At 40.2% G+C, this 16092-nt stretch overlaps 1 protein-coding gene across 1 annotated transcript in view; it reads left to right on the top strand.

Annotated features, from left to right (window-relative positions):
• The window catches only part of stk32a (serine/threonine kinase 32A), a 76620-nt gene that overhangs the window by 26828 nt on the left and 33700 nt on the right, over positions 1-16092 (top strand). Inside the window, exons 5-6 of the mRNA XM_082141387.1 lie at positions 1991-2164; positions 12292-12329. Coding sequence (XP_081997513.1) covers positions 1991-2164; positions 12292-12329 — 212 coding nt within the window. The remainder of the gene's footprint in view (positions 1-1990; positions 2165-12291; positions 12330-16092) is intronic.

Genomic DNA, 16092 nt, shown 5'->3' with positions numbered 1-16092 from the left:
AGCTTGAGCAACAGCATTATCTGCAGGAGAAGCAGGTAAGGGCAAATGTGACAGATAATCAGTAAGGGCATTACCGACTGTCCTCATGCTGCAGCACTTGGTAGTGAGCATTAGTCAGGTCAATGATAGACAAAACAGTAGAAACTTTTCAGCAGAGAGTGGTTCATCAATGTAAAGAAAGTCCAATGGAAAAGAGTCCAACATCACTGCTTTATTTGGCTCTCTGAGGTCAACGCATATCCTAATTTTACCTGACTTGTTCTGCATAACAGTTGGTGACACCCATGCGGAGGCATCGATGCGTTCTATCACTCCAGCTACTTGCAAGTGATTTAATTCCTCTGACACAGCACTCCAAACAGAGAGTGGCAGACGACATCGTTTTTGGCTCACAGGTGTGACGGCTTCATTCAGCTTTATGTGATGCATAAAGTTTTTAGCACATCCAAACTCAGTTGACTCAGCAATATAGAAGAAGCTGGAGAAGCAGGCAGGATTGTGTTCAATCCTCACATTCAGTGCAGACATTATTCCCTCCCCATGAGTGTATAATCATTTATTTAATTGTATAAATAAAGAACGTAGCAGGAACTGAGTGGTCATGTAGGAAAGCGTTTGCTGACAAACATCCAACCACTGGAGTTTGGGCTTTTGATTATGTCACAAGCCTGGCTGTGGGTTGCGACATCACAACATTACTGGTTAATGGTCATGAGCATGTTAAAGTGAATGGGGCATTGCAAAGCGATCAAATGCGCTAAAATGGACGCTTCAATACAACATTTGCATGCACCCATTCAGAAAGACAAATGGCCCGGTTTATGAGGTTTACTGTGACGTGTCCATTATATAGACAGCCTCAAATTGTTGTGCATCATGTCAAAAAATGCACCCAGTGCAAAACGCATTCACTCTAGACAGTGTTTGCCTTCTCAGTTGCTTACTCGTGACACATAGCAGCACAGCTAAATGTATTCCTAATATGTTGGACCTTTTATTGTAAGAAGTCTACTTTTACATACTGAGACATGCTTTCACAAGCACCTGTAAGACTGTTAAAGATGTTTGAGTTGGGGAGGCACGAAAGGAGCGTTTGCAAAATATGATGAGTGTTTGCTGATTTATATATGTCAGTCACTGATTGATTGATTGATGGGCTTGTGATATGGCACCCTACTATTACACCACAGCCAGCCTGAACTGCTCACACAAGGCTGGTCATCAGTCTTGTCATTCTCTTTTGACCTCTCTCATTAACAAGGCCTTTTCAGCCACAGAACTGTCGCTCACTGGGTGTTTTTTAGTTTTTTTTTGTTTTCTGCATTCACTGTAAGCTCAAGACTGTTTACGGTGCATTAAAATCCCAGATCAGCTGTTTCTGAAATCCTCAAACCACCTTGTCTGCCACCAACAATCACTCCACAGTCAAAGTCACTTCGATCACATTTCTGCCTAACAAGGATCGGGTTGCTGCCACATGATTGGCTTAGTAGATATTGGCATTAACAAGCATGTGTATAAGTATACCAGCTGCACCTTATTTTACATGCACTTACAGTATTCTCAATTTATTAAACTGAAAACCGACACAGAAAATAAGGTTTGTTTCATAATCAGTTAATTAATCAAATTAATTTAATAATCAACCAAAACTGAGTTGTATATAAACATTTGAATTGCACATAAGGCCGTTTTTTACATCAACATTTGAATTATATAATTATGTTTATACTCCAATTTATTATACATATTTAAACATGTATAAATATTTAAATGATGGCTGTAATACAAACTGGTTCATCATGTTTATATTGTACTCTAACCTCTACTAAAGAGAAGATCAATTCACTGCCAATTCAAATATTATATTCTTTAGTGAAGTTTTGTTCAAAAGACAAATTGGCAGCGATATTTGGACTTCCAAATTAGACATTGTAAAAATAAAAATCTGGATTTCAGAGATAACACTGTCATAATTTGTCTAATGCAGGTACTCATTTCAAGATGAAGAGGACATGTTCATGGTAGTTGACCTGCTGCTGGGAGGAGATCTACGTTACCATCTACAACAGAATGTGCACTTTACAGAGAGCACTGTGAAGCACTACGTGTGTGAAATCGCCCTGGCTTTGCACTACCTGCGCAACAAACACATCATCCACAGGTAATGACTGCATGTAAACTGCATAAAGGTTTTGCACATCCACTAGTAAAACACACACACACACACACACACAAACAGGCAAAATGGTTTGGAAAAATGATTTAAATGTACACACATGCAAAGATATTAGTCAGATGCTGATACTGTTCTTTATTTTGCCTTGCGTGGCCTGGTTTGCTTATACTGACAATAGAGCTGTTGAGTAAATATTGCACCATAAATTACACACAGTCATGCCTCATTAAGGAATTTTGAAGCAGCTGTGTTTTTTAAATCACATAAGTTGCCTTCAAGTTGTTGAATAGTACTTTAGTATGTACTGTAGTAGTAGAGTTTGTGGCAGTTCTTTCAACTCTTTAAGGTGTTTAAAAATAGTGACAAATGTGAGGCCAGGCTTGTACGTTTTTGTTTGGAGATGCTTTTAAGTGAGTAACATTTTACAGTACCCATGCTTTAATTTCATCCTGTAAAGCCTGACATTTGAAATAATAGTCATAAAAATCTCTGTATATATATATATATATATATATATATATATATATATATATATATATATATATAATGGAACAGTTTATTGAACCTTAGACAGAAAAAAAAAAAAAAAAGAGAAGCATTGCATGTAAGTTTTTGTTGAGTATCATATTTGATGTATTAGGCTTTTATGGCTCATATTGTAACGTGTTGTGTTTTCGCAATCTAAGATGCTTGACCCAGATACAACATTCAAGGAGTCTTTAATTAACCAGGAAAATACACAGGGGAAATACACCCTAAACTACGACGATAACTGACAAAGGACATAACCAAACAGGGAGTATAAATACACTGAGAACTAATCGAGTCAGCGGGGGATAACCAGTAACTATTGAAACAAAGGGAACAGAAACCAAGGGAACCTAAACTAAACAGAGCAGGGAATCAGGAACTAAAGGAAACAAAACAAAATATTAAAATAAGAGTCTATAACCGTGACAGTACAGTCTCCCCTCCCAGTCGGTGCATCCTCGCGGCGTAACTGATAATCCTGTGGAGGGGCTTTGGAGGAGGGCGCGGAGCTGGTGATGGACAGGGACCAGGAGGAGCTGGTAGAGGGAAAACACCATGGCGGAGATGACTGTGGGAGGAGCCAGGGTGGAGCTTTGGCTGAAGGTCGAGGCAGAACCTGGAGACTGACTAATGGAGGTTGAGACAAAAGTGATGGAGACCCAGGCGGAGCTGTGAGGCCGACGGGCCATGGCAACATCCACGGCCCAGAAGCCCAAGGTGGAGCCGCTGGCTCACGGGGCCGAGGCTGAGACGGAGCCTTGGCAGACCGTGGCGAAGGAGGGAGCGAGGATGACGGGGAAGCCGGAGGGAAGAAGGAGCCTGGTGGAGCCGAAGGGGTGGAGAGATATAATCAGAAACCAAGGAAACCGAAACTAATCAAAGCAGATTAAAGGTAGGGTATGGGATTTGCAAAACGGCCGGCAGATTTAGAAAATACACAACTCAAATGGTCCTACCTTCTTTCCTCCAATGCTGGCCATGACTCCACCCATTACTCTCTCTCTGTCACTCGCGGTCACGCACGCGAGGGGGATGGGGGGAGGGGGGGATGGTACGACAGTTTGATTGACGAACTTACTGTCCAATGATTCTAGGTGGTCTTGGAAATTATTGGCTGGAGTTTTTCGAGTCCTGCCCGTTCCACAGATGATTAAATTACTTAATTTTCATTTCAGTGCTTCTAACTCAGTGGCTGTAAGTGGGGTAGGAATAGGATTTCAAGTGATTTTGAAAAAATTTACAAAAAAGAGAGTCACATACCCCAACTTTAAATATCTGTGCATAACCGTGACATGTTACATCAAATGCATATAGGCATCAGCAAAAAAAATATGTCTTAGTCAGATGATATTTAAATGCTTAGTTTTATTATCCTAGCTCAAACCTATAATGCAATGTGGTGCAATCATACTGAATCAACACCAACTGTCCTTGTTGGCGTCAGTGTTGTAGACCCCATTTGCGCAGTGATGTTGTGGTCAACTGACGGGTCTGCAGGAATTACAAGGAGATCCATCTTTGCAAGGGTGAAATGTAGTTGACACTCCTTCATCCAGGCAGAAATGTCTGAAAGGCAGGCAGAGGTACGAGTTAAAACAGTATGATCATCAGGTTGAAGTGACAGATTAATCTGTCATCTGCATAGTAGTGGTAGGAGGAGCCATGTGCATATTACCTTTTCTAGTGAAGTTGTGTAACTCAAAAAAAAATGAAGAGCGAGCACTGAACCTAGAGGCACCCCAGTGATCAGCTGGTGTGAGGCAGATACCCCTCCTCTCCATGAAACCTTGATAGATCTACCTGTGAGGTAAGACTGAAGCCACTGAAGTACCGTACCTGTGATGCCCAAGTTAGAAAGGGTAGACAGGAGGATCTGGTGGTTTACAGTGTTAAAAGGCAGCTGACCGGTCTAGTAGAATAAGGAGAGCTGATCTGGGGTTCACTCTTGCCAGCCGTACAGTTTCAGCAATGGTCAGCAGGGCGGTCTCGATGAAGAGTCCAGTTTTGAAGCCAGACCTGGTTGTCGTCAAGTAGGTTTATCTGTAGTTGTCAACTGCTGTATGATTGGGTGTTGGCTTTTTGAGCAGTGGGGTTACCTGGGCCTGTTGAAATGAGGTGGGAAAGTTGGCAGTAGTGAGGGATGTGTTGAAAATGTCAGAGCGGATAGCGATGTTGGTGAGATCTCCTGTAGAAGGTGGGAGGGGATTGGGTCTGAGGAACAGGTTGTAGGATGGCTGGAACAGAGAACTTTGGAGAACTCGTTCTCTGTGAGGGGAGAGAAGGAAGAGAAGAGTGAAATGTGTGGGTGGAGGTTGGTTGTGGATAAGTGGTGCAGAGAACTAATTTAGACCAACTGAAACCTGGTCTAAAGTCAATGGCTCAATATTTTATTTTATTTTAATATTAGGCGGGTCCACAACGCGCGTACACTTTGTCCCGTAGATGGCCTGCTTGCTCGCTTTAACCTCGCGCACGAGCAGATCTGTTTCCTCGCTAGAGAAACGTTCAGTTTTTCCGCTTGCAAATTCCGCCATGTAAATAGCGAATCCGCCATGGCGTGAGCACAACTGGCTTTTAAAGGGAATGGGAGATGAACTCTGATTGGTTTATTGCACGTTACGCCCAAAACACACCCATTACTCATTAAGAGAATAGGGACAACCCTTCTAGACCATGCGCCGGGAGCACCAACCATTTTTCCAGTTGTTAAATTAGCAAAAGTGGATTCTAAGTGCACTTGCGCTGTGCGCTTTAGACCATGCGCTTAGATCGTTAAAATAGGGCCCAGAGTGTCTGTTGCTTCTTTGACGTCCAGAGAAGAGAAGTGGTTAGTGGCAGGAAAGGGTGCAGAGACCACAGAGGAAAAGTGTGTAGGAAATAGAGAATTCAGTGGCAAAGGAGGATTCAGTGGTGAGCATGAAGGCAGAGTGGCAGAGAACTTGAGAAGGAAGTGGTCAGAAAGATATAGTGGAGTAACAAGATGAATATCAATCGTACTGTTGCATGTGAAGATGAGATCTAGCTCTTCGCCTGCTTTGTGTATCGCAGGGGTGCGCTGGTCGAACAGAACTACTGTAGAAGAGTTAGGAAATTATTTGCTTGAGGTTTGTCTAGGTGGATGTTGAAGTCGCCAAGAACTGGAAAGGAAGACAGTAGCACATCCAGCTCTTCCAGAAAGTTGCCTAGTTGACCTAGTGGGTGGTAGATGACAATAAGAAAAAGTTTGGCAGGATTAGTAACAGTGATATCATAATATTCAAAAAGAAGTATAATTAGGGAGAAGAGAGATGAGAGAATTTCCAGCTGTCGGAAATGAGTCGACCTGTCCCCCCCGTAGGAGAAAGTGAAGTCAGTGGAAAGGGCTGAAGGAGTGGCAGGGTTGTCTGCTGAGATCTATGTTTCAGTCAGAGCCAAAACATTACGTTTTGACTGACAGGCAAAAGCAGAAATGAAGTCAGCTTTGTTGACAGCCCATTGACATTTCCACAGCTCGACGGAGAGGGTAACCGGCTGGTGGCAAGGGAACGTATAGGTATCTTGGAGTGTACTTCTGTATGCAGAAATAATTACTAGGGAATAAGAAAGTAGAAAGGGGATACTTAGGCATACAATGCCTTGTCAATGTCCTTGCTTAGTGGACTCGTGCAGGTAGACTCCCAGGTCTTTACCTGAGCTCTTTCTTTACATCTATCTCTTTACATACTTTATAAATATACTACTCAACAGTATATATATAATCAGAATATTCACAATATAGCAACTCCTCTTGTACTTGGTTACCTACAGTAAGTTTAGCCCACTAACTAATCATCTTTTTTTTATAGATATAAATGATGTTGTCTTTATGGCAGTATAATTTAATACAGTATATCAGAATATATTATAATACAGGGCTCGACATTAAGGACTGCCCAATGCCAGTGAATTTATACAGTGAAGACCATGCAGTGTTATTTTACATTTTATTATTCATTATTATTGTATTTATTGGTGGTATTGATTGTGATTTGTTTATTTGTTCTTATTTAATTACTGACTGTTGCCTTTAATAATCTTTGAAATGTATACTAGTTTGGCTAGTAGTTTGTGTTGTGGTATCAAAATTGGAATTGTGGAATATCAATGGTATCTAAAATGTTGGTGTCATATCCTTATTTATTAGAATACAAAGGAACTGGGTCAAAAGCTACGAAAACAATTAATGTTTTATTTTATTTATAACTTTTTTTGTGTATATTAAAAATGTATACCACTAGACTAGACTAACCAGGCCAGTAGAAAAAAAATCCTTAGCTTTGAGCCCTGTAATACTAGAAACAACACAAGTGTTTATCACCCTCCAGTGCCTTTCCGTCCCTATAATGGAAGATCTCCCGTGAGACGGCATCCCCTGTTCCGCCTGGGCTACAGGGATGAAAACAATACACCCTGTTTTGTTTTTTTGCTTACAGCTACTTGAATTATTAACACTAGAGTGCCGCTCAATCAACAGCATCTTAAGAGACAAGGCTCTTCAAAACAGGATGTGGGGGGTGGATAAGAAAGACCAAAATTATTACTAACAAATCCATTCTAATTTGTATTCAGATGAGATTAGTTTTCTAAACCAATGTTTGCATTACATTTAGGCCTGTAGGAAGACTGTTAATCACCCTAAACCCAATAAAATAATTAATACTTACATATTAGATAAATTATATACTTATTACATATACAGGTATATTTAAATTACATATACTACTGTTCAAAAGTTTGAAATCTTTTATTTTACGTTTTTGAAAGTAGTCTTGGTAACACTTCACAAAAAGGTTTCATTTGTTAAAATGAGCGAACTACATTTTTTAACATGAACCAGTCTCTCGTAGCTAGACCTTCAGACTGACGGCAGAAGGTCTGGACTCCATCGCAGATTTCATTGGCCAAGGACCGCCCAAGAGAATGTCTGACTGACATGTTAAGCAACCAATCACAGTTTGTTTTGTTCCGCATCATGTTTAGGAGCGTGAAAATTAGGGCAAAAATTTGATTTTTTTAAATGTGGTCAATTTGATATCGATTCTCAGAAGCCACAAATCGCCTTTTTTATTTTATTTTTTATTGTTTTATTTCCGCAATCATTGAACATAATATGTGATAGACGTTAATCTTATTACTAGTCTTCTCCAATAGATGTCATCCTCTTTTAACATCCGCAATGTTGCAGCGGGACCCTGTCATTCATTCAGTGCTGAACATGGTGGATGCAGGTGCTCCTTTCAGTGTGAAAGACGTTCCAGACCGTTGAAGTTGTCAGACGTTGTCAGTGCCCCGATCGGACCAGTCCTGCATGGTCATGAAAGTTTACCATTTGCACACTTTTTCAAGCCTTGCCAATTTAAGCATTCAAGTGAAAGAGAACGTCTCATACAGCGTGAAAATAATACAATTCATTCTCTTTCATGTTTCCTTGCACCTAAACGGACAAATTCCCACAAATTTATCTCAACATGCCCGCTTTTGTGAGTACAAGTAAACATAGTCAGTTATGGCTTAAGTAATCGTTAGAAAAAGAATGCATGTGTATCATTATTGGATCCGTGCATTAGTCTTAAAGTGACAGCAGCTTAATATTCCTGCTGATGTCCGTGTTTTGAATGTGAATCAAACTACAAAAGACAAAGAGAAAATCACTCCTTGCTCTTCACTGAATAACTTTTTTGTAACTTTAATAAGGATGAACCTATATTTAATTTGTACCGTGAAGACTATTTGCAGTGTTATTTACACCTACCTGAACACTATTTCATTTGTATCTTTGTCCTATTGTATTTATTTATTTATTTGTGCTATTGGTTATAGTTTATTTATTTGTTCTTTTTTATTAACGACTGTTTACTTGTCTTTAATAATCTTTGAAATTTATATTAGTTACTAGTTCTTCCCAGTGAAAATTGAATAATTGAATTCATTGAATCGAATCGAATCGAATCAAATTGAGATCTTGTGAATCGGAACTGAATCGAATCGAATCGGGACATCTGAATCGTTCCCCAGCCCTAGTGAAAATGTTAAGTCTATGTCCCTACGATAACAGACCACCATGCATCTAATAAATTATTAATTCAAGAACGTTGTGCAAGTTTACTGTAACAATGGAGCAACAAACTTCACATACTTTTGAAATCCAGCGTTTAATTAATCTTGATACACAACACACAAGTCTCCTAGAAATCCTGTAGAATTCAACCAATCAGATGACGACTTCAAACTCCCAAAGTGTTTCCCATTTTGTGTGCCTTATGCATCAGACGTTCATCCAGCAGACTGTGGCTGTGACGTCTGAGGCTGAGACTAAACATGAACTAACAATGAACAATACCTCTACAGTATTTATTAATCTTAGTTCATATTAATCTCAGCATTTACTAATAGAAAGCTTAATGAACATTGTTGAAAAAATATTGAATAACCTATGTTTAAAACTAAATTTGAATGGTTATTTTGTTTATTTTTTTTCATCTGACGAGGAAAATAATCTCACTACGGCCAAAGCATTGAGTGCCACCAAGAAACACTGAAAGCCTTCTCTCTAGTGCCATTCCGGCGTCTTCAGTTCACGATCACCAGTCACCGGTCACTGCTTGAGTGATTGTGAGTGAAAACACTCTCACGTTCACGTAATTCACACGTTCCCCACTTCAGGAGGTTTCAAAGTTCTCTCTGTCCCCTGAATGGCGGGATAAGGAGTTGAATCTGCATTTAGAGAGTCATTGGAACTTGCATGCTGTCTTTTACGTCTGCATTCCCAACCTAATATTACTGATTTTGAATGATTATCAACCCAAATTGTTCATGCTTAACCGTAAAAGACCCCATGAAATTGCTTGACAGTTATGCATATATTTGTTTCCAGCATTGATGTATTTCATATTGAAACAGGGTTCACTTTTTATAAAATAGGCTTTAGTTTATGCAGATTTTTTTACTTGCAATTGCTAGTATTGATAGGCAGTAGCAACAGGTGGGACATTCTAATCATAAAGATCATATTATTGGACAAAGGGCCAGTAAAGAGAAACACATGTCCAGCTTTGTCCAGTAAAGCTCAAAAGCAGCCATCTCTCTTCATCAAACACCACTAGCAAACATTCAGATGCCCACAAAGGCACATTATAGAAGAGCTTGTGTGTCGGGCTCCAGCTGTCCCTCTGTTCCTTCGTATCTAAACAGGGATCTGGTAACCAGGAGGGCAGCTCACTTACAGCCCTCATCATGATATGTGATGTAATGAGGCCATTAGATCCTGCTAATAGGTTGTTGGAGCAGTCAACCGAAAGAAAAGGCTGGTGGATCAGTTTGCCCGGCCCACTGCTCTCAGGGTGGTCAGATAACACTGCCATTGAGCTCTGAGAAAGGTCAGGTGTGCGAGGTGTGGTGGAGTAACTCGTGATGACTTCCCATGTCACTTTTTTATTAGGTGATGCCTTTGAATCGACTCCAAGATATCTAAGATAATTGAGAAGTAATGAGTATTACCTTGATAATGGTGAGGGATGGAACAACTTTTGACAGCTGTTGCTGAAATGTCACCACTTCTAAATAGAAGATGGGTTATCAATGAAGCAGCTGTGCCTGATATTTTAATATCACATATTGTATGCCTCATTTTGGCAGCAAGTCAGTGTAAACTTAAATGGTGTACACAACCACCCTATTGTAGTAAAAATCAATTCACTCTGTTTGTGATTTTCCCCATAAATCTGAAACAGTGCCTCAAAATGAGCCGTTCCGGAATGTGATTCAATATGACATCACATTGGAACAAGCCCCGCCCACGATTGCAGACAGACTCCGCCCTATTAGCTTAGCTCCGCCCCTCAGTGAGCGGTACACAGTCCGCCATGTTTATCTCCTCGCCAGAGCATTCAACAGCAGCATTCAAGTAAGAAATATATTCCTATTAAAGCTACTTAAGTTATTCAGTCAAGAGCAGTGAGTGATTATCTGGTTTTCTTTTGTTGTTTGAGTCAAATTTACAGCAAATATAGCAGTAGGTACTGACTATTATAATATTAGCTGGTGTGTGGTGGGCGCTGTACATTGGTGGTTGTTGAGGAGATTCCCCCTGCCATGTAAAGCGCTTTGAGTGCAGAGAAAAGCGCTATATAAATGTAATGAATTATTATTATTATTATTATTATGCTGCTTTCACTTTAATACACAGATCTAATATACACATGTGATTTCTTTCCCTGCAGTTCACAGACATAACCGACTGTGTTTACGTGAACTTTGTGTTTTTGACATCATCTTTTGTGTATTTGATAGTTTAAGTGCAATAAGACTTGAAAGACAACTTAGTTTAATACTCACGGGACGCGCCGTCTGACAGCCAGCTTTCTCTGTGCATGCTTCAGATGTGTGTGCTCAGAGAAACATATTAGTTTCAACTGATATGGCTTTAAAACGCATGCAGATAATAAACTTTCAATGATGAAAACTGTAATGTCACATGAGTGTGACCGCGATAGAGATCAAAACCAAACGGAGGCACAAGCTGTACAGGCTCCGCCTTCTTCTGAAAAGGGGCGGGGAGCAGCAGCTCATTAGCATTTTAACAACATTATTTTTCAATGCATTACTTCTGTATAGATTTATATATTAAGTTGCTCAAGCAAGTGACAAAACATTTAAACATACTTTTCTAGTGTTAAATTCACAAATATTTAAAGATAAAACTTACAATTGACAAAAACAGCCTATCATGCCTTTTCTTTTGCATTTAAATCTTTATACAAGATATCCTGCGGGTCATAAAGAACTTTATGTTTCTCACGAAGAGACGAGTGCCATCCATTATACTTGTTTATCTAAATGTGAGGTAAGGTTTTAGTTTCCCTGGGCAAACCCCGAATGTTGACTGTGAAACAGTAAAGTTCAATTATATGCATCTGTGGAGAAATTACTTCATTACATCTCAATGATCCATGCTTTTTTATTTTTATGCGCTCAATCTCTTTAATTCAGCATGTGCAGCACAGCAAAAATAGACTTGGTGCAGAAACGATGTAAACCTGGCGTAATGTGTGTTGCTGATACACTGTAGCACTGTGTAAATGTCAGCTAATTAAACTCAACACATTTGACCTTTCTCACCTGTAGGCTCACCCGTATCTGTCTTCTGATTTTTGGAGAAAACTTGAGAACTGTCCATAGCATCTCCTCACTTTGATATACAAAGTTGACGTTAATTAGTCCGTGGATTCCCATTTAGCGGAACAATAAATGGGTAGAAGTGTGTTTTGGGTTTGTTGCTTTGAAATGTTCTTGCTTGTCCAACTCTGTTCCCAAACCTAAAGAGCTTTCTTACTGCCTACTGCCTACATAGGGAGCATCCTAAATGAAATATATCCTCATATTACTGGACTGGAATGCTCTACAACTCACCAACAGACCACACAAATGAGGCATGAGTGCCTCTTCATTTCACAACTGACGTTAATGTAATGCTTTACTTGTTTTCTGCTGTATCCAGATGAATTGTTAGCTTGACAAGTCAACAGAACATTTGTTCTAACTGAATTTTATTTATTTGTTCACAGAGACATTAAGCCAGACAACATTTTACTGGACGAGCACGGTAAGTCCCACAGATACTATACATTACCATCACACTAGTGCTTCTTGTTAAGACGAGCATTACTATTACCATTGCTCAATTTGACTTAAAAAAAAAAAAAAAATTGCCCTTCAGAGGTACCTTTCATGTCAGACATGAAATGTTATTCAAATCATACAGTGTCTTGAGAAGAGGCGTTAAAACGAGTGATAAAACAAAAATCCATAGAATTAGAGTACATTAAAGGAAAGACCTCAGCCATATAGGCCCTGTTTAAGGGAGACACATTGCCGTTTACACCTGGTGTTTTAATCGGCCTCTTTTGTCCACTTGGAGGGTCTATGGGTGGGTAAATATATGGGCTTTTTCAGATCTTTCAATCTGATTGGACAAAATAAGCTCACGCAATTTACATATGAACACGAAAGAAAAACACGGAGAACATCAGCTTTAGTTTCTGCTCTGAAGCCGCAAGACCAGCCGAACGCTGTGAGTGTGTGTGTGTTAGAAATCAGGAATGGTGAGAGAACATTGTGCTTGGTACATTTTCTCTTCAAACCAAACTTGTGTCTCCAGCTGATAAAGTTTAAACCCCGTCTGGCTAGAGCTCTTCTCATAATGTTCACGCATTCGGTCGGGAGACGGAGAGAAGACGGTCTTTTAGTGGCTGTTTGAACACATTCGATCACATGAGCGTTTACACTACGAAAGCAATCCGGTCGAATGTGTTTTCAACTCCCTCTGGATCTGGAAGTGGTGAAAGTGTACGAGCTCAAAACGTTTTAGACCCCGTTTACACCTGTGTTTAGAGTCGTCCACTTGTGATCCGATCGACTAAAACACACCTTAACACCAGGTGTGAACAGGGCCTTAGAGACCAGAATGCTATAGAGACTGTTTTTTTGGAGGGGGGTGTTCTTTTGACTTTGACAAAATCCCTTTGAAGGAAAGCCTGCTGATTTTTGTTTTGCAAAAAGACACAGAATAAATATGTTTGATATCTAAATGTTTTACCTTTATTGAAATCGAAATTGAGAATCGATAAGAATCAGAATTACTACAATTTTCGTTTAAAGCCGTACTAAACATTTGCAATGCCTCTGGGTAGCTGTTTTGGATCTACACGTGTCTATTTGAATGGGGAAATACTGAAATCTCAAAAACTGCTGGTCATGCATATTTACATAATTTAAATCAATTCAGCAATACAATCTGTCATGAACTGTCTCTAAAAAACAAACAAAAAGCATATTTCAGGTTGGTCCCGCCAATGCGCATGTGCAGTTCTAATTGAATATTAGCAATATTATCGCGATATCTTTGTGTATATTGCGATAATATTAAAAGCTTAGCTTAAAAAGACCAAATTTCACTCATGTGTCAAGAGAATGACTGCTGATTGGTTGCTGCTTTCAAGCGCTCTTGTATACTCTGTGAAGGTTTCTATTTCCATAGGTTTCCCAGCTTTAAGCATATAGTAAATCAGAGATTTAAGAGATTCATTGTGCAGTATAGACAAATACATTGATTATAACGTGAGTTCACATCGGTGTGATTGACAGCTTCAGTGATTATGAAGAAAGCGCTCTTTGCTTGCTCTCTGCTTTTAACCCATTCACAATTTGAATAAAAGTTTATAAAATGCAGTGATTCACAGTGATAACCGTGGCAATGGACGGGACAAAAATCTGATAGAGTATATCAAAATTGAGGATGTGGAGTGTAAATGCAAACTAACAGACCTGCCACTTGTTCTATGTAATGGGTTTTCCTTGTTCTTTTTGTGTTTCTTTGTTCTTCAAAGAACTCACTGGCGAGTTTTGCATTAAAATTCTATTGTAAAAAAATAAAATAAATTGTATTCACTTTGATTAGGTATTGAATGTTATTTATGTCAGAGAGACGTTCTTGCTTCACATAGGGTTGGCTGACTAGTGTTGTCAGGGAGAAAAAGCAAACTGCATAATTTTTCATTAAAATATAAGTATGAAGATGGCTGTGACTCCATCCCTAAACAAACACACAGCAGGGGGTTGAAAACTACAGAGAGGCCTTGTGAGTTTTTCTCTCTCAGCATCTGTTATTCTCTCTTATACTCGTTTGTGTGGGAAGCAACAATGACCACATCTTTTTTCAGTATCCTAGGTTCTGGAAATATTAATCTTCAGTAAAGAGTTCTTCTAAGTCATGAACCAAACCACTCAGCTCAATCGCATTACAAGCTTTGCATTGAGTATTTCAAAATTACGCACCTAAATATACAGTCGTACTCAAAAGTTTGCATACACCTTGCAGAATCAGCAAAATGTCCCCCTGCAAAATGTCTCCCTGTGGTGAAGCTCCAGCTTTTAATGTTGTTTATATGTCTATGTGGTGCTTTTAATATGCTTTAAGACAAACCATGCGTAAATTCATAAATCAAAGCCATTGCTGAGTATTTTCACTGCAGTGAAAACTTTTAAACAGGATGAAGATGTCCAAATGTTTCTTATTTTGTTCAAATATCAGATTTTTTTTTCATTTAGTACTGCCCTTCAGAAGCAACAAAAGATACTTACATGTTCCCTGGAAGTCAAATTAATTTCAATTTACCTTGATCTTCAAATTCAAAAAGTTTTCACCCCCCGGTTCTTAATAATTCATGTTTTCGTTCTGTTGCATCAGTGAATGTTTGATCCTTTTTCAATAGGCTAATTGTGTTTGAGTCCCTCAATTGTCCTCAGTGTGAAAATATACAGTACATGCCAAAAGTTTGGACACATTACTATTTTTAATGTTTTTGAAAGAAGTTCCCCTTCGAGGGAACTCGCACTGCGTCGTCGTCGTGACGACACTATGGGAACGCCCCCAGCGTAACGCATCTGAAGTATGAATGAAATCTGTCCAATCCTGATTGGTGCTGCGTCATGACGTAGTAGATGACGGCATGCCCGGAAGATACAAAGGGACGCTGGCTCAAACACACGTTAGCTTTTTGCTCTTCAGCTAAGCGCTCTGTGTTCTGTGAGTCTTATTTGGTGTTGTTTGTACAAGCATTATTATCAAAATGGCAAGCGAGCAGTTTAAAAGGTGTGTGCACCCGTGTCCACGTTTCATTTCGGGCACGGACACACACCTCATGTGTGTGCATTGTCTCGGCGTGCAGCACGCTAGAGCGGCTCTCGAGGGAGCCGCTTGTAGCGAGTGTGAGAAGCTGCCGCTGAGGGTATTGCGCTCGCGGCTTGCTATATTTGATCAGCTCGGCCAAGCTCGCGAACCTCGTGGTTCTGGGCCCGCCGTTGCCGAGGCAGCGCGGCGCCGCAGATCATGGGGTTCGCAGATGGATCTTTCAGCGGGACATGGGACTGATTCGTCATCTTCCCAGTCCTCGTCTGAAGATTCTGACGCTCTCCCGCCTCGTGTGGAAGCCCGCGATGCGGCTTCTTCCCGCGAGGTGGAGGCACCGATGCTTCAGCTATCAGGCTCTGAGGGGTCAGATGCTGTGAGCATCGAGGCGGGTGTTATGGAGCCCCATCCACCGCTTCATACACCCGCTCAAGAAGAGCTGGTGGAGGTTTTGACCCGCGCTGTGGCCAAATTAAATATAAATTGGCCACAGGAAGAACCTGTAGTCCAGCCATCTAGTAAACTGGATGAGAGGTTCTTTAAGCGCCGGGCTCAGCCTCCACGCCGGGGCCTTCCGTTTTTTCCTGACTTGCACAATGAGTTGTGCAAGTCGTGGGAAAAACCTTATTCAGCCAGGCTCTCCAATCCCCCAGTGCTCGATTTCGCTAATGTACTGGGG

This window comes from Leuciscus leuciscus, assembly GCF_965113295.1.
Source record: "Leuciscus leuciscus genome assembly, chromosome: 16".
NCBI lineage: Eukaryota > Metazoa > Chordata > Actinopteri > Cypriniformes > Leuciscidae > Leuciscus > Leuciscus leuciscus.
This window is presented reverse-complemented; position numbering and strand designations above follow the sequence as displayed.